Source organism: Carassius gibelio, chromosome A11, assembly GCF_023724105.1.
Source record: "Carassius gibelio isolate Cgi1373 ecotype wild population from Czech Republic chromosome A11, carGib1.2-hapl.c, whole genome shotgun sequence".
NCBI classification, from domain to species: domain Eukaryota; kingdom Metazoa; phylum Chordata; class Actinopteri; order Cypriniformes; family Cyprinidae; genus Carassius; species Carassius gibelio.
The window spans coordinates 11,614,092-11,631,460 of record NC_068381.1 but is presented as its reverse complement, the minus strand read 5'-3'; the positions used below and the strand labels follow the sequence as shown (position 1 = coordinate 11,631,460).

The window sequence follows — 17,369 nt, the reverse complement described above, 5'->3', positions numbered from 1 at the left end:
TTTAGTATGAAAGCCTCAGTGGATGAACAGTAAGACTTATAGTAAAATGTGTGTTTTTACCATTCCCTGAAGTAGGGGAAACACCTAATGCATTATTCTGACACAAAGCATTTGATTCTCTTGTGTCACTGGTTACGCAAATAGGGTCTCATCTAACATATGAGGTAAATATAAATAAGATAAAAAATAAAAAATACTCCCTCATAATACTGACAAGCTCTTGTCATTCACTATGATATTAAGCAATAAATAAGCAATTAAACATACTGTGCTGCATTTACCACTTTTCATCGGGATGGAAATTTTTTACAGAAGTATCAGGAAATTTTGAACTAGGCCTACAATATGGCAGCAAGGAAGCAGATGTTGCCATAAATCGATGGATAAAGATGTTTTATAAAACAATGCAGTAATAAATATTGATATCTGGAATCATCGCAAGTTTATCAGCTATGCAATGTGTGCTGTTTTTCTCTATTCAATTTCTATATTTCTTTGTTCTAAAGTTACGAATTGCATGTCACAGATTTGTTTCAAGCATCATTTATATCTTCATATCTTCATATATTTGTTCACATGAAATCATTCTGTCAAGAAAAAAAAAATGATGTTATAAATAACTTGATGTTATTTTTGTATATCTGTGCTTGCCTAAATAAATAAATGAATAAATCTGTTTTATTATATTGTAACTTTCAAATCTTACAGGAAACGGGTTAACTGTTTAAATAACTGCTGTAATATAGTGGTACATCCAGTACATCATTAACCGTTTTCAATGATTTAAAATGTATTTAGAAAATGTTTAATTTTGCAATAAAGGTTTTATTATGATTATTATGATGTGCTTTATTTTAAACTATATAGTATACATTTCTTGTTTTGAACTATCATCATAATTGACTTGAAAATATATCCGCAAAAATAAAATAAAACCTATGGCACAGGCCTTCAAGCACATTGAAGAAAAACACACAACATATATGTGTGTGTGTGTGTGTGTGTGTGTGTGTGTGGAAATGATCAGATAACCCAATGTGGTTATAAAATCTATTCAAGGTACAATATTTGAATAAATGTATACTGTAAAAAATTTTTTAAACAATGTTTGTAATCAGCATGTGTGAACAAGAAGTTTGCAAATCCATGAAAAAAGGCTCTGATTCAATCATATTATATAATAAAATCCTTTTATTCAGATTGTTTGACAAAACATTTGTATTTATTACTAGCAAAACGTGTCCTCACAGTTACTAAAGTCTGTGAACTATTGCACTAATGTTTTGTCTAGAAATCAATCTACAGATCATTTCTAATTAATATAAAACCTCAAAGAACAATACACAAGATTTAGCATGACCCAGTGGTCCTCACTTCATAGGTATCTTCTGTTTAAACTCAGCAAGCATGTTCTGCTCTCTCTTTCCATAGCGGAGGCCGAAGGAATTGAGATTGTAGTATGCAACATTCTGCTTCCTTTTTGTGTAAGGTCTTACAGGAGCCCACCACCGTGTGTTTCGCTGAGGATCTGCACTCATGGAGAAGTGCACTGAGAGCTTGGGAGATGGAGATCCAGCCGTGGGACGAGTATCAGTTCCCCTGAGAACCTGGAGTGATTCTTTAGGAGTTTCATCTAGAAATACAACAAAAGATTGAGAGATACAGCTTATGAGACCAAGGCCTACGAAGCTATGCTTTATAGTTCCTGCATTTCATCTAGTCTCCAATACAGGCTTATAATATGTATAATAATCCCACTTTTTAATCAACATCATGAAGAGTATTTTTCCATTAAACTTAACAATGCATCCAGAATTTTAGATATATATTTTTTGAAGTTACATTGTATTTTGTTACATTAAGACTACAGTATATTAACTATATTAATGCTACGTTAGAAGTTTTTGCCAATTAACAAAGACAACACTGAACTTACCTTCTAAATAATATTGAAAATGGCCTGAAGGGTATGGATCACCATTTGCCACTGACAACATCAAAATGATGGTAAGTAGCTTCATTTTTAATGCGTTTGGAACCAAAACTAGTTTCTGCAAGAAAGCAATGCAATTAGAAACCAACACATATGGTTATTTTCTGAAACATGGGTACTTTTTAGAGGATTTATGTATAAGATCAAACATTTTAATGACATTATATGTATCTTTTCATACACAATTCATAAGCTCAGACACACACTTACAAACCCTAACACACACACACACAAACAGAGAGAGGAGATACACACTTCAAAGAGAATTTAAGTTATCAAAAGCATCAGAAATCAGCCTTTCACATCTGCTCCTAGGCAATGCTGTTCACTGATGTAAAAAATGTACAAATAAATAATAACATAACACAATAATATTATAATACAAATATTTTGCAATAACCAAAACGCTACTGATCTATCTAACAAACAATAATTATACAATGACATAAAAGGTAAATAAGAACAGTTTAAAAGGCTGCTGAAATTGACAGGAACTGTACTGTACATTTGTCTATTGCATGAGAAAAAAAAAAAGCTCCATGAGAAGGATTTAAGTGCAGATTCAGAGCAGAACCTCTTGGTTCCTACTTGGCTAACCAAACCACCTATTCAAAATCAAAATGTTAACATGCATATGTATGTATATATATATATATATATATATACGCACTGTAAATCATTTTGATAAATTATCTGACAAATGCACAAATGTAAATACTGTATGTCATTCGTCCATCCAAACCCTAATACATATAACTTACACATAGACTGACAACTATGCAACTAGACATGGCAATGGGAGTAAATGGCTTACCTTTACACTTGCAGGTATGGAGGATGTGTTTGGTTCATTCAACCTTCAAATACAATTTATCTTTCTCACACAACAATATTACCTGCGTCATAGCCTCCTCAGTGACTCGCAGACCTCCACAACCCTCCCCTGTTTCCCTCTGATCTTGTCTTTTTGCCCCGGGGTGGGTCCACCACCCATCCCTTTCACAGGAACATTCCGGAACCACAAAGCCTTTATATATTTGAACTCAATATCATTTTCTATTTGAGGGTAGTTCATTGAAGTTGTAGGGAGCAGACAGATGAAATAGAAATGATGATGATTGGAAAAGCATTTGTATTCATACCTTGGCGGGCTGAGAGCAACAAGATTTTAAGATCGCTGGACATTTCATCTTGGGAGGGAAATATACTAAAGTGCAGACTTATCTTGTGCACTTCAAATCCTAATTTTGTTTTTAATAATAAAAAAGAAATATTTTTAAAATAAACTCAAAAATAACATTCTTGACTAGAACACTGGACATGTTATGGTGAGTTTATTCAACATATTATACAGGTAATAATAAAATAAAATACAAATAAAATTCGAACAGTTCACTGTAGAAAAACCTCCAGATTTCCAGCATCTGCTCTTACACCATTGAGGAACTATTTCCAGATAACTTGTTTAAAATCTGAGAGAGAGAGAGAGAGAGAGAGAGAGAGAGAGAGAGAGAGAGAATATATAAACAATAGAGATTTTTCAGTCACTCACTGAATGTTTAATTGCAGAGTTATATATTCAAAACAATAAAACAATCCATCTGATTGCACTTTAATAGGTTGCATTTATCAATGTTTTGATCCAAGCATGCTAAATGGCTTTTGTTCCATACCGTAGTTAAAAAAGGAATGTTCAAGCCTGCTGCAAGAAATCCAAAAACCATTGGAAAGAATGACCTACAAACAATAACGGATTTTGTTATTTGCTAGTTTAGGAGAGGAACAATCTAAAAACAATGCCGATTCCAGCAGAGAAATAGCATGTATTTAGGTTAATGAATAATAAAATAAAGGTTCCACAGTTAGTTCAGGCAAAATGCATCTTGGTTGGTTAGAAGTAGCAGCATCTTGGAGGCGTCTGCCTTGACATGAGGACAGGATATGATTCAACTATTTACTTACTTAAATAGAAGCACAAAGCCATAGGTCTCCACTAGCATGCCAATACGAGGCCATCTTAGTAGAACTAAAGCCACGCCTCCTAGAAAGAAGGCGGAGCTTCTGAGCTTCTGTCTCTGGAAAAAGAAGTGGGCCGTCCTCCTCAAGCCAACGACGAAGGTCAGACCAGACAGAAACAGAATCTGATATAGGAGTGAAAAGTTTGGAAAATACACAATATATGCCTATACACTATCGAAAGATTTTTTGACGTTTCTTATGAATATAAATATATACAGAACCACATTCTGGATGGCAATGTATGGATAGTCAAACCAAAAAAAAAAAGTAAAGAATATCCAATAAAAATGTCTTTCACCCTCACTCTCAAAATTTTAAATATTTGATAAAAGTGACACAAGATTGAACAGAATGAGTTCAGTTTCTGCGGGAACTATCCCTTTAAGAAACATTTCCCGTGACCAAAGATCTACATAGTTTCTTGCGTCATGTCTAAACAGCTCATTTCTTCACTTACATTTCCAAATGCCAACAGGACCGAGTCAAAGTACAATAGTATTCCAAACAGCACAAAGAACACGCCAAATCCTGACAGACCTACACCGATTTCTAGAATCCAAGTCAGAATAGATTGGTTACAGTTGCATTCTTAGTTAGTCAATAAAACACATATTTCTGTGCTCATTTAAAAAGGAGAACACTGTGTTGAACATGTCAACTGGCCAAAATGTATTGATTTACATTGTTTTAATTTAACTGAACACCAATAATTTACATTGTGAAAATAGCAATGTGTCTGAGTTGAGTTGTGACTGTACAATAACTCATACAGTGGTTAATGTATATTCAGTGAAAGAAAGACACTCACTCTGAAACTCTGTGATTGTGATCATGGTTTTTCTCTGTTGTCGACTCGTATCTCCTGGATTTTGTTCCTTGGTTTTTACTGGTTTGTGTCTTTCACACAAATGCTTGACTTTTGAACCCTACTGTAGGGTGAACATTAACCAAATCTATTAGACAGATGAGAGCGAACGCTCTGCCTGATGATCACTTTATCTCATATACACTCAATCTCAGTCCATTCACTCGTGTCCACTCACCTTCCACCCTCATCCATGAAAAAATAAAAACAAGAAAAAAAAATTCTTGGCTTGTTGGAATACTTGATCCCGATTAGTCAAGAGCAGCGTCCCATGAAAAAATATTCCTTCCATGGATTAAAAAAAAAAATGAAAAGGGTAATTATTACTTTATTACTTAAAAGACAGAATTACGAACTGACATCTCACAAGTCTGACTTTTCTTACCCTGATAATTCTGACTTTAAATCTGACTTTTTTTTCCCTCAAAATTCCGAATTGAAATCTCACAGTTATGTTCGGCTTCTATCTCTCTCTTTCATAATTCCAAGTTTGCATCTGACAATTCTGACTTTTTCTCAGTTATTATCTCATAATTCCGATTTTTTTCTTCAGAAATTAGTGTCGCTTTCTTATTTGTGCAAACACAACTGCTGTCCTCTTCTGTATGTTATCAAATGTAGAGAGCATGATCATGAAGGACTTCAGTATTAATATTACTGTAATATTATTGCAGTGTTATAAATATACAAATCAATAATTTGTGTTCTTTATTTGATGAATAGTCCTTAAATAAGCGCATAATGTAGTATGTAGTAATGTAGCATTAACTGCCAACACATTTTTCTTGGCTTTCACTTCGTGCTTGTGTTGTTATTGTCAGAATACACAGAGTTTATAGTTGCTTTCCAGCAAGGTCTGATCCTTAAATTGAATGCAAATGTAAGCAAATATTCACTACTTAGCTTGATTTCTTACAAGCAGTGTTACAAATGGCCCAGAAAAAAAATTGTGGTCTTAATAAGTGGCTGGGAATTTTGTGAAAAACCATGTTGGAATGTTGAGCTGTCTGACTTCTGGCTCAACATCATGGGTTTGATTGCGGCATATTACATTTACAACAGCCAAAACAAGACTAAGGCTTCAAATTTGTGTAATAAATAGGCTTCATATATTTATTTGGCTGAAATTAATCCAGCGTACCTCACAAGTTGCTAAAAAGAGCTTCTGTTTAACTTAACTTGTAATACAGCGTAACCTTATCTACATCCAGAGAGATTTGCATATTTGCAATGACAAGTGAATGAAATCTTTGTTTTAGAAGCATGTCTCTTGGTTAAAGTTGACAAATTGGATTTCTTTGGACCCTGAAGTAACATCATGACATTTGCAGTATGGTAGAGTGAACACAGTGTTCGAAATACAATTATGGATGTACAAACTCTACTGAAGAGAAGGAATATGAATAAATGAAGAGTTTTAATTACAAAAAGGTTTTAAATACATTCACTTTATTGCATGAGGGTACTTCTAAAGCAAGCACATGAAGTCTTTTGTTTGATTTGCATAGCTCAAGCAGACTCGTTTTTCCCTTAAAATAACATTAGTTACGGCAAATATGAAGAAATACAGTGTTTTGATTTAAACATATTTACACAGACCAATGTGCTTATTTTGATTACTGTAGTTAATTCCAGTTTATATGCTACAATTTTTATTATTATTTTTTTTTTATTATCAAATATTAGACATCTCTGCTTTGACTGTCCAACTGCAACCATTTTGTCCAATTACGTACAAACACTTAAAAATGACTTTTAAACAAGGCCTTTAAAAGGATCAATAAATTAAAAATATATCAGCCTCGATCAGTATCTCCATAATATATCAGATCAAAACTCTCTTTAATCATTTTAAAACCTCATTTTGTACATATAAAAATATGCGATGCACTGATCTTGTTTTTCTCTTTCTGAAAAAGGATAAAAAATAGATCTTTGTCTTCCCATTCAGGGCTGTTTTTGCTTAAAAGTTACAATGAATAATTTGCTACTCTTTGTTTTTCTCTTTCCCAGATCACACACTGTGTATCAGCGTGATTCAGGTTGTTGGTAATTTTTTGTTTTTGGAATAAGAATAACATGATTTTGCAGAGACATAATTATGACATGGCAATTTCATCAAACAAATTCTCACAAAACAGATCATACACAAGCTGAGGCCAGTGTTTAGTCAAGAGTTAAAACAGAATAATTTTACATGAAAAAAAGACAATTAGAAAGCACAGAATGGGCTAACAACTTGCATGGCATTTTAGAGGTTTCGATATGGGGAAATATCACCTCAAAGTAAAAAAAACTGGAGATTTATATGGTTTGGCAAATTGTTCTTTACTTTACGATAAATTATAAGCAAGCTGCTTGATTACAGAGGTAATTACCTGTGATAGAAAAATAATCCAAAATATTGTTCCATTTCATTCCACGTTAATCTATATTTACACAAAAACTGTGTCACAGCAGAAAAGAAACAGCCAAATGAATCTCCAAATGGCACAACGATCCACAAATAAGGGCTTTGATATTCTTTTGGGGCAACAGGTTACATAATTTAACATCAGTATGTACAGGCTGTGATGCAAGTTGCTGGCCTCGCATGAACACGCATTGTTTCAACAAGCAGACTTACAACTCTAAGGACACTTTCAATGTTTCGGCTTTCTTATCTTATTAATCTAACACACACGCTCAAAAGTTTTAAGGTACCGATATTTGGTACTCTCCTAGCAGTAAAAGCACTATGACGAGTCCACATGGCTTTGATGCAAAGATTAAAGTAATAGTCATATCAATATATCTGATTTATTAATAGATACACATGGTACTTAAAGGCCTGACAATGGTTTGAGAGACTGCAGTGTTGATGGGAAGGGGGTTCTCAAGCCCTATTTTGAAACCAGAAAGGACAGTGGGAAAAGAAGAGGCCAGGAGGAGTCACAGTGAGTCTGGCCTTAAAGTTGATGGAGGAGAAGTGCCCAATGCTAAGTCTTCTTTCATCAACAACACCCTTTGGATCAAGACAACAAAGGATTCATCCACAGTTCCAAGCTCCTACTGAGGGGGCGTTTACACGACAACGTTTTCAGCCAAAAACAGGAAACTTTTTATGCGTTTCGCCGGGACGTTTCATACGACAGCGGCGATTAGGGGAGTGAAAACGTACATTTTTGAAAACGCCACCGTTATCATTTCCGTGTCAACACCCAATACTGCAATCTTTGAAAACAATGGCGTCATGCATGTGCATAGTACATGTTAGCTATGCAAACATGCGCAGTATGTGATGATTTTAAATGCGCAAACAAACATACAAAACAATGGCGGAGCACATGGTACTGTTGTGTAGATTTACTTCGCCAATATTACAACCAACAGCGGAGAAGCATCATATAAAATATATAAACATCACTTCCCTACAAGTACTGTTTACTAACAAGGTGACAGCGCCAACTACTGGCCTGCCGTACGTAATATAGCGTTTTTGGCGATTTTAGCGGATATGTTAAAATGTTGTGTATACATTCAACTTTTTAAAAACATAAGGGAAAAACTTTTCTGTTTTTAACTACATCGTTGTCGTGTAAGCGTAGCCCGAGAGTTCTGTTCAAAAATCAGGGGTTGATTGCGGCTAGTTCTGAACACAGATCATTATCATACTAATGGTTCCAAATCCCTCTTCTGATGTTTAACAGATGAACTGAGCTTTGACAACTTTGCTGTATTCCCTAGTCTGGTTTTTACAACTTCCTCAAGCATGGCTTTTTTCCTCTGTTTGCAGCTCGGTCTCTGTCATGCTCCGTCCTGTCGCAAACGTGCTTGTGTCTGCAAGAATCCGCCCTGAGCAGCTGTACCCAGCATTTGTAGCATGATTCTGCTGTATGTACTCCAGTCAGTAATCTGACTGAGAGTAGATATGAATCTGTAAACATCGTCCACTCCTGGCTAGTTTGTAGCTTTTGTAATATTACTGCCATCCTCCGAGATCAAGTCAAAGCAGATGATTAATTGAATTCAAAGTTCTGCCGTGGGTTACGTACTCCGAATGAGGATTGTGAGGAGATGTGGAGGCAGATAACCTCGCTTGTGAACAGCCCTCCACAGACATCCCAACATTTTTAAATATTTCTCTGCATGGTGTTGAGCAAATAATCAAAGGAAATACAATGTTTGGCGGAGGCAAAACAAAATGTTCTTGGTGTTCAGTGATCTTTTCTGTGACTGCTGGATACTCAGAAGGGCTCACCCTCAAATTTGACAGCTGCAAGAGCTTGAGCTGGGAAAATGGAAGAAGAAGAGAGAACAAAGATAAGTGGAGAACAAATGTATTGTTAGAGACTTGTTTTTCTTTGGTTCAGCTGAATGTTTTTCACGAGGGCTGAAACACACTCTTTGCAAGAATGTGAATGCATCTATAAATGTTTAAGAGATAGTTCTCCCAAAATGTATATTCTGTCACCATTTAATCATGTCATTGCAAACCTGTATGAAGTACCTTCTTCTGCGTAACACAAAAGGAGACATTTTCAAGAATGATTCAACTCAACTCATTTGTCCATACAAAGTCAATGAAGGAGTCTGAAACAACACTGAACCCCACTGATATTCATTGTACTGATAATTTTGTGTTCCACAGAAGAAAGTCATACAGGATGTGAAAGGGCTTAGCAAATGATGACAGTTCTAATTTTGGGGTAAAAAAATGCATGATGTATCAGACTGCAATTGATAATGCAAAGTGCTGCCACCAGGGGATGCTTTAGTAAGTATAAATTGTCTTCTTATACTGACAATTTTTAATTATGTCATGGAAAGCAAAACATTTTAAAAGAATGAATCTGTCTCAGATGGCACTCTCAGCCATGTGTTCTACACTTGGCCACACAGACTTCTGTGTAGTAGTGCGGTGGGAAGTCCAATCAGGGTGGGTTTGGCAAAAGAGCATATTAAGAATGCAAAGTATTCACAATTTTTTGCACACTTAAATATTTTAGAGCTTGGAATAAATATAAACAATGCTATTGAAGTATTGAAGGATTTAATTAATTAGGGTGTGAATAAATATTAAGCCAATTAAAAGCTTCCTTGAAAGTTTGCCAAGGCCCCTTAGTGGGCCCCCGACCCTTGGTTGAGAACTAAAGAGGAACAGCGTATATAGAAAATAATCACCCCCTTTAAAATAATCACATTTTGTTGTTTTGCAGCCTGAAATGAAGACCAACATGTAAAAAAAAGTGACCCCCGCTCCTAAAAATGGCTTATAAACTCAATCAGATGTAGCTTATCACCTCAATGGTACACAAATTTGACTTTAGCTTGTGGTCAGCTGTGGTATTTTTGATCAGCTCAGCATGAAAAGAGCTTTCCTGTGGCATTTCAGTCCTTGTTGTGCATCTGAAGCAAACAATCAACTATTGGTGGCAAGGCACTGTCAAAAGATCTCTGGGATAAAGTTGTGGACAGGCACAAGTCAGGAGATGGATATAAAAAAAGGCTTTATCAATGCCTAGAATTGAAGTCTACTATTAAGAAGTACAGTAAAGGTATTTGGTACAACACTGACCCTCTCTGGATCAGGACGTCACTCAAACTGGATGAAAGAGACAGGGGGAAACTGGTCAGAGAGGCCGACAGCAACTCTGAAGCATGACAAACAGTCATGGTCATTGTGTGTCCAAATATTGCAAAGTCTAGATGTGCAAAGTTAGTACAGTCATATCCCAACAGACTAAAGGTTGTAATTAATGCAAATTGTGGTTCAACAAAAAACTGGGGATGGTCCTTTTTCCAACTTAGTAATTATTTTTCTTTTTTTTATTATTCTGACATGTTGGTGTTATATCTTTCACTTGGATGTTATAAGCTGCACTGAGTAAATACAGTTGAATAAAACAAAAACTGCATTCGTCTTCCTTTCATGCTGCGAAGCAACAAAATGTGATCCTTTTTCACGGGGGTGATTCTTTTCTATACCCACTATACATTAAACACACCATTTGTGATAGGGCCTACATAGTTAAAGCTAACATGTTTATAAAAATAGCTACCTGAATAATAATCTCTGGCTTAATGGCACACTTTACTACCCACCTGAGTCTTTTGAACTCGGAGGTTTGCTACCAACAGCGAAACACAAATACAATACATTTAATATAGTTGTTCTTTTGCAATGTGAATGATTAAACATTCACATCTGCATTCGCATACTTGTGTCAAGTGTTTCTGACCTAACAATTCATAAGGTGAACAAATTGTACAGCAGTTGCCAAAATAGCTGCATCTGGTTTCTGTGATTATAACAGGTGAAAATGTTCTTTAATAAACTGTTAATGGACCAGAAGAGAAATTTAGTGTTTATGAAAGACCACTGTGATATGATCAACATAGTTCAAAGACTCAGCAACATTTTTGTCACATGGTTTTGATCAAGGCTGACTATTATTTTGCCATGAGCTGATTGCAGCAAAGTTTACAGTTAGTCTGTTAACACTGTGTTAAGACTTGATCACTGGAACTTATGCTGATAATATGAAATATTGAAAGAATGAAAGTTAGTCAAGACATTTGTAGGAGCTGTTTGTGGAATAGCCACAAGTCCTGTAATAAATGCTCAGTTAACCAAGATCAAGAATTAGAACTTTTGCTGCAATTGTTTCCATACCAGAATATTTTTCTACCAAAACAGGGTGTTGTAAATGCAGCAATATTCAGTGTTGTTATATTTCTAGCTCTACTAAAAGTAAAAGAAAGCAAGGGCAGTGATGAGCAGGACCAGGAAGAGAGTTTGTGTGAGGAACTAGGAAGAGAAAGGAAGGGGCGGGGATTGTTGTGCAATGGGCGGGACTCACCTTCACACCTTCATGATGTGGGAGGAGTCAGAGTAGTCAGCAGTAGGGGGAGGGACCAGGCTGGTTGGGGAGGCAGGGGGGCTGGGGACGCACTGTGCTGCAATGCAGTGAAATTATGGGGGGCAAAATGTCAAAAGAAAACATATGCCATGAAGTAAATGAAAAAGGAATTGTGGGACAGAGAGGTGGATATACGTATACTGTCCTCTCTAAAGAGTCACAAGGCAAAATTAATCCATGCTAATTGAATTTTTGGCTACAAAAAATAGGGAATGAAATGAAAGAAAACTATGAAGGAAAGTCCAATGTATGATTATAAATTTTGGTTGTCCATAAATCTTAATCTAGAAACTGAGATCAAAGGCACGATGAATTAAAAAGATATATATTGTAATTTTTCTCTCTATTTATAACTGATGTTCGTCCTCTCTGCCTTTGTCAATTCATATGTTCTCAAGTTTAAAATTGAGTGACAACAACAAAGCAATATTCATAGTTGTTAATTTGAGAAAATGTCTCACTCTACAGCAGTTCCTCAGTGAATTTAGATGGAACTAGACAGTGTGCTTCAGTACAGGGGTCACACATCTAGATGAATGTGTTGTGAATTCTGAACCAGATCAATTATATATCAGTTCAATTTAAATTTCTTCTGCAAAATAGCAAATCTAATAGTTCTCCTAAGTCAAAAAATAACTATGATTAAAGTGCAACCTCAGCACTGAAGTGTGGTGAAGGGTAAATTGAGGACATTGTGGAGCATGTGACATTGAAAGACAATAGGGTCAGACAGTGGTCAGACAGTTGGGGTCACAGTTTGCCCAGGCTCCTCAGGGCAGCAGGTTTCCTCACCGGAGATTAGCCGGCTACGGCGGGAGGCCTCGGCAGCCAGAGCACAGGACATCTCAATGCGTTTCTCCTGCTCCTGAAGCTGCTGCTCTGGGTTACTGTGTCCCTCCACTGGCCCGTCCAACACTGGCACCACATTCTGCAAGCTGGAGAAAGACAGACAGGATAATAAAAAAAAAAAAATTATATGTATACACACACACAGATTTTTTTAAGTATCGATTTCACTTAGGAGGAAATTCTGCCAACGTTTACTCAGTGATGTTTGAAACCAAACCTTTTGTATTTTCCAAAGAACACAAAAGTGAAAAATCTTTTATTGTGTTTTTTGTACTAATATTTTGAGAGCTTGACTTGATTTTAGAACTTTGGCAGTCCCTGGTTGTTCGGCAAGTGCTGCGTATGGTTTATGGCATAACAACAAATGGGTTTGGATGGACAAAACAAAATAAAGGTTACTCAGTGTGTAGTGGATGAGGACATGATGTTCATCATACTTAGATTTGGCAATCAGTGTCTTGATTCTTTCAACTTTCTTCTGTTTTTCCCGCAGCTCTTCTGGGCTGAGTGGTGTACTGGGCTCATTTTCCAAGTATCGCTCGGGGATCAAGACTTTGTCCGGCATGGACAACTAGAGAAACAATGAAACAAATGTCCTTGCCTAATCTTCATATCAAATGTTACTTAAAAACTGGACAATGTTCGTGGTGCAAGATGCAGTGCTGCTATGAGATTTCTTACCTCTTTGTTGAGATCCAGGTCATAGTGTTCAGGTTCCACCTGTCGTCGCAGACGAGCAATTTCTTCCCTGGGTGACTCCAAACCTTCTCCCCTAACAGCCGCCTCGAGATCCTGAATAACCACCTCATCAGCCGTCACTCTCCTCCGCACCTGGATAATCAGGAAGGACAACTGGATCAATGCTTAGCGTGACATATACTGCAAAAATACACTGTAAAATGGTTTCATAGAATATCTTTTATTTGTCTTACAGCATTTTTTCTTGTTTTAAGCATATACTTTATGGCACCTGATATAGTTATATTTAGAATATATCAATAGTATATTTTGCAGGCTGGCTGCATTTTAAGTAAATTTATTTCAAGTAAATTTCAAGTTCACTAAGATTTTCCCAGTAGTGTCTCAAAAACATGAGCTATTAATATATAAAGTAATAATAAGTGCATTAATAACCAGCTAAACCTGCAATAATGTGTTACTTCTTCAGTACGGAGAAAAAAATGCTTTAGAATATGACACTAACCACTCTGTAGCTAGCAGAAGATTTGTAGCCATCAGTGTTCTGGTTGCTGGAGATGTTGAGGCTGCGCCTCTTGTCTCTGACGGAGTTGCTCTGGTTTCTTCGTATCCTCTCGTTCTGTTCCTCCACACTCATTTTAGACTTCACCTCTGCGGGGAACACTGCACTCTTTGGCCTCTCCTGGGACACACATCCAACACCATTAGACAACGCATTTATAAAAGACTACCTATAATGCCACCTAGTCCAATACATACCGAATCAGAACCCACAAATTGGATCTGTAACTTATTTATGTTGATTAAACTAATGGTACTGGCTATATTTTATAGTTCCTCATATTTCCTCATAAAATGTGAAGCTATTATTGAAAACATGAAGAGTTTACTAGCACAGAATTAACTTACTCTGGAAATGTGACCATTGGACACCTTCCCATTTCTCCGTTGGACGCCATCAGAATTGTTCTTGTCTTCTGAAGGCGACTTGGTCCTGGGTGGAATAATTCCGACTGCAAAGAAAAAGTCAATTACAAACTAAATTTTTTTAGACAGGCGCCATTGTGAGGCAATAAAATAGTGTTTGTGAGTTTTTCACTTGTTCATACCATAACCGTGGTTTAAATATAAATGATCTTAAAGTGAAATATAATTAATTTCATATGCTCAGGAAATATCATGAAAAATGTCAGCCTCTTTTTCTTCCTACCTCTATTCTGGTTGGATTGCTCTGTATCAAAGTCGCTGATCTTTTGTCCCTGTGAGCTGTAGTTCTGCTGGAACAAAACATAGCAAATGTCAACCCAAGTAAAAAATATCCTAAAGTAACATAAAGAATTGCAAATGAAATAATTGAAACCAGCAATCCCATCCTGACAGGATAAAAATAAAAAACTATATGAATCTATTTTTGATTCTTAATCGAATTCTTTTCAGACTGGTTTCAAAAAAAAAAAAAAAAAAAAAAAAAAAAAAAACATACCTACATTTTTTAAGGAACCCCCCTCCCCCCTCCAAAAAAAACAAACAAAAAACACACCAATTCATATTAGCATGCTCAAAAAAAAAAAAAAAATGTTGGCATGGGGCACAGTGGAGGCTTCTACAGTTTGTTCAACATTGTGATGAATAGCAGCCTGTAAATGCATTAGGTTCTTGAGGCAAATATTGCTAAAAGTAAAAGCCATGGAAGCATTTTACACATCACAGTACTATCACAACCTTGAATAAATGCAACACTAGCACAGAAACAAGCAAGCACAAATAAAACCGGTACTAAGGACAAAAATGGTGCAACTACACAAGTGTGTGTATATGAAGTAACTTGATCTGTCTACCACACACAAACAAAGAGAAAAAAATGGGAGCTGTTGGAAGACAAGCTACTCTGATTTATTTATTCCAATATTTGCTATATCTTACAACAGATGTTATATTGTGATGCCTTTTGGTTTGAGATAAAGTAATATGTGACAAAACTGTAAATATGTGAATGCAAACAGATATTTTATGAAGTGAAGTAGTGAAAAGAAAAGAAAGGGGAAATAATGAAGTTAATTGGTGAAGGGGAAAGGAAGATGTTGTTGACATTGTAGTGATGCTCATGGTGTGAAAATGGACACAGTCCTCATTCTCGTAGCGCAGCCGCCTCTTTGAGGTACCTTTCTGCTGTGGAAATCTTCATTGTCCTTGTAGCCTTCCTGGTGGATGCCTGAATGGGGGCCCATGCTGCGCAGCCAGGCATTGCTTTCTAAGGGCAGGAGTGGGACAGAGGGGGGGAAAGACTGGGAAGACTCCAGGGGCTGGTAAGACTTAGGAAGTGGAGGTCGCGGAGGACCAACCTCCTGTGGTAGGAAGGCAAGAAAAAAAAAAAAAACCAGGAAGTTGGGAAGAGAGAGTAAAAGATATGGATAGAACAGAAATTAAGCAGAAGGGAAAGAAAGATAGGCAGGGAGGAGGAGAGAAAAGAAGGGATGGAGAGGGTGGAGAGTGAGCTGTGCATCAGGAGCGACTAAGCCAGGTGGAGGGTGGAGAGAATCATGGGAAGCATAGAGGCATGGATCCCTCTCCACAACCACTAATAAACAATGACCTGCACATGACCCAGCACATGACCCACACGTGAACTATGTGATTTTAACAAATCTCTGCTAGCAAAGGCAACTGTGAACTCCGATAAAAGGCTTAGGCCATCCGCTTTAACATGGGAATTCTACTTTGATGTACAATTTGAAGTCTGAAAATGTGCAGTTCAGTCAGGGGCTGATTCTTCTGAATAAACAGCATGTGCCAAAACTCTGGGGATATTTTGGTAGTGTATCACTGTGGGAGTGGGTCACCTATGAATACTAGCAAACACACTCAACCAAGTGTTTAAGAGTGACTACAGCTAAGTAACAACAAAAAACAGAATCATATAGCCAGAAAACAGGTATTAGACACAGAAATAATCTTTGAATCCCATTTCAGGTCATTTGATCATCATTCCATGTAGAATTATTCAACTGATTAAAATTGCTTTCTCTTAAGCTAAAAAGACAATATAGTGCAATAGTGCCCATCTACTTTTTCAGTGAATATTATTTTTCTAATTCATTTTGCCCATAGGAAAAATCTTTGTTCGGGATTTATAAGCCAACCAACCAAACAAACACAAAGTGAATCAAAAGATCACAAACTTTGATTTGAAGGGGAAACTATTTGAAAATCAGACAAAAAGACAAAGGTACAAGATAGAACTAAAGTCCCATGAAGTACTGTGAAGCATATAATCAAACTGAAAATTATATATATATATATATATATATATATATATATATATATATATATATATATATATATATATATATATATATATATATATATATATTAGTGCTGTCAATCGAATAAAAAAAATTAACTAATTAATCGCACAATTTTTTGGGAATAAATGTCTGGGATAAAAATAAAAAAAAATAGCACGTCCTATGCTAAGACTGGTTCTACAGCATACAGTATATGCTACTGCAATGTATTCTTTACACTGTAATAAATAAGACAGTCTTGAAGAATAATGCTGTGTGAAATACCTCTGTGGCCAGCTGTTTAGTTGGAGAGGCCTGAGAGCCAGGGACGGGAGAGAAGGGGCTGAGAGGACTCGTCAGACTCACTGAACTCAAGGGGCTTGCAGGACTGTTTGTGCTGAAGGAGCCGGATGCTCCACTGGCTACAGAAGACAGATAACAGAGTTAAAGACCAATGTCACAATGTCAAAAGTAACCTAATACTCTTTCCTGTAATATACTCTACTTTTCTGCAGTTGTATTCCAATAACAAATTATCAAATCATAATCATGTTTCCTGTTTCACACTGTACACACTGCATAAGCATTGCAGCAGCAGCTTAACTGCAACAGCAGGCACACAATGGTCTCACAACATTCGTGTTATATAAGAAATCTGCAGCTCTGTAAAGAAAATACAGAACAGAAGTAGCGACAGATTTTTCATCTGTTTTGTGACGTACAGCGAATCTGAATGTGTAAGGGACAGGGTTTATGTA

At 36.4% G+C, this 17,369-nt stretch overlaps 3 protein-coding genes across 20 annotated transcripts in view; all 3 read right to left on the bottom strand.

The window, feature by feature from the left end:
• Positions 1-1,173: 1,173 nt before the first annotated feature.
• kiss1 (KiSS-1 metastasis suppressor) lies at positions 1,174-3,169 on the bottom strand. Its single transcript, XM_052609827.1, has 2 exons — positions 1,937-3,169; positions 1,174-1,633 (listed from the first exon to the last, which is right to left on the bottom strand). Exons 1-2 carry the CDS (start codon positions 2,019-2,021, stop codon positions 1,371-1,373), a joined length of 348 nt encoding a protein of 115 aa, XP_052465787.1. The 5' UTR covers positions 2,022-3,169; the 3' UTR covers positions 1,174-1,370.
• A 143-nt stretch (positions 3,170-3,312) lies between these two features.
• On the bottom strand, positions 3,313-4,968 carry LOC128022358 (vesicle transport protein GOT1A). Its single transcript, XM_052609826.1, has 5 exons — positions 4,821-4,968; positions 4,470-4,561; positions 3,956-4,134; positions 3,667-3,730; positions 3,313-3,465 (listed from the first exon to the last, which is right to left on the bottom strand). The coding sequence occupies exons 1-5, from the start codon at positions 4,843-4,845 to the stop codon at positions 3,424-3,426; spliced, it is 402 nt and encodes a 133-aa protein (XP_052465786.1). The 5' UTR covers positions 4,846-4,968; the 3' UTR covers positions 3,313-3,423.
• Positions 4,969-6,275: 1,307 nt separating this feature from the next.
• The window catches only part of LOC128022356 (pleckstrin homology domain-containing family A member 6), an 80,449-nt gene continuing 69,355 nt past the window's right edge, over positions 6,276-17,369 (bottom strand). For 14 of the 18 annotated variants that reach the window (XM_052609817.1, XM_052609816.1, XM_052609809.1 and 11 more), the window contains 10 exons: positions 16,897-17,033; positions 15,490-15,672; positions 14,538-14,604; positions 14,237-14,340; positions 13,833-14,009; positions 13,310-13,459; positions 13,066-13,199; positions 12,572-12,714; positions 11,720-11,816; positions 6,276-9,147 (listed from right to left, as the gene is read on the bottom strand). In XM_052609817.1, coding sequence (XP_052465777.1) covers positions 11,722-11,816; positions 12,572-12,714; positions 13,066-13,199; positions 13,310-13,459; positions 13,833-14,009; positions 14,237-14,340; positions 14,538-14,604; positions 15,490-15,672; positions 16,897-17,033 — 1,190 coding nt within the window. In that variant the 3' untranslated portion in view covers positions 6,276-9,147; positions 11,720-11,721. The remainder of the gene's footprint in view (positions 9,148-11,719; positions 11,817-12,571; positions 12,715-13,065; positions 13,200-13,309; positions 13,460-13,832; positions 14,010-14,236; positions 14,341-14,537; positions 14,605-15,489; positions 15,673-16,896; positions 17,034-17,369) is intronic. The other 4 variants (XM_052609808.1, XM_052609810.1, XM_052609819.1 and 1 more) reach the window with 4 other exon arrangements.

Bases quoted from the DNA above. Each gene is read 5' to 3' on its own strand.
- kiss1 (XM_052609827.1), bottom strand. From the start codon at position 2,021: ATGAAGCTACTTACCATCATTTTGATGTTGTCAGTGGCAAATGGTGAT. The intron at 1,634-1,936 runs GTAAGTTCAGTG...TTGTATTTCTAG, and splicing joins TTTTCAATATTATTTAGAAG to ATGAAACTCCTAAAGAATCA.
- LOC128022358 (XM_052609826.1), bottom strand. From the start codon at position 4,845: ATGATCACAATCACAGAGTTTCAGA. The intron at 4,135-4,469 runs GTAAGTGAAGAA...CTCCTATATCAG, and splicing joins TCCTGTTGGCATTTGGAAAT to ATTCTGTTTCTGTCTGGTCT. The intron at 3,731-3,955 runs GTAAGTAAATAG...TATTGTTTGTAG, and splicing joins GGCTTTGTGCTTCTATTTAA to GTCATTCTTTCCAATGGTTT.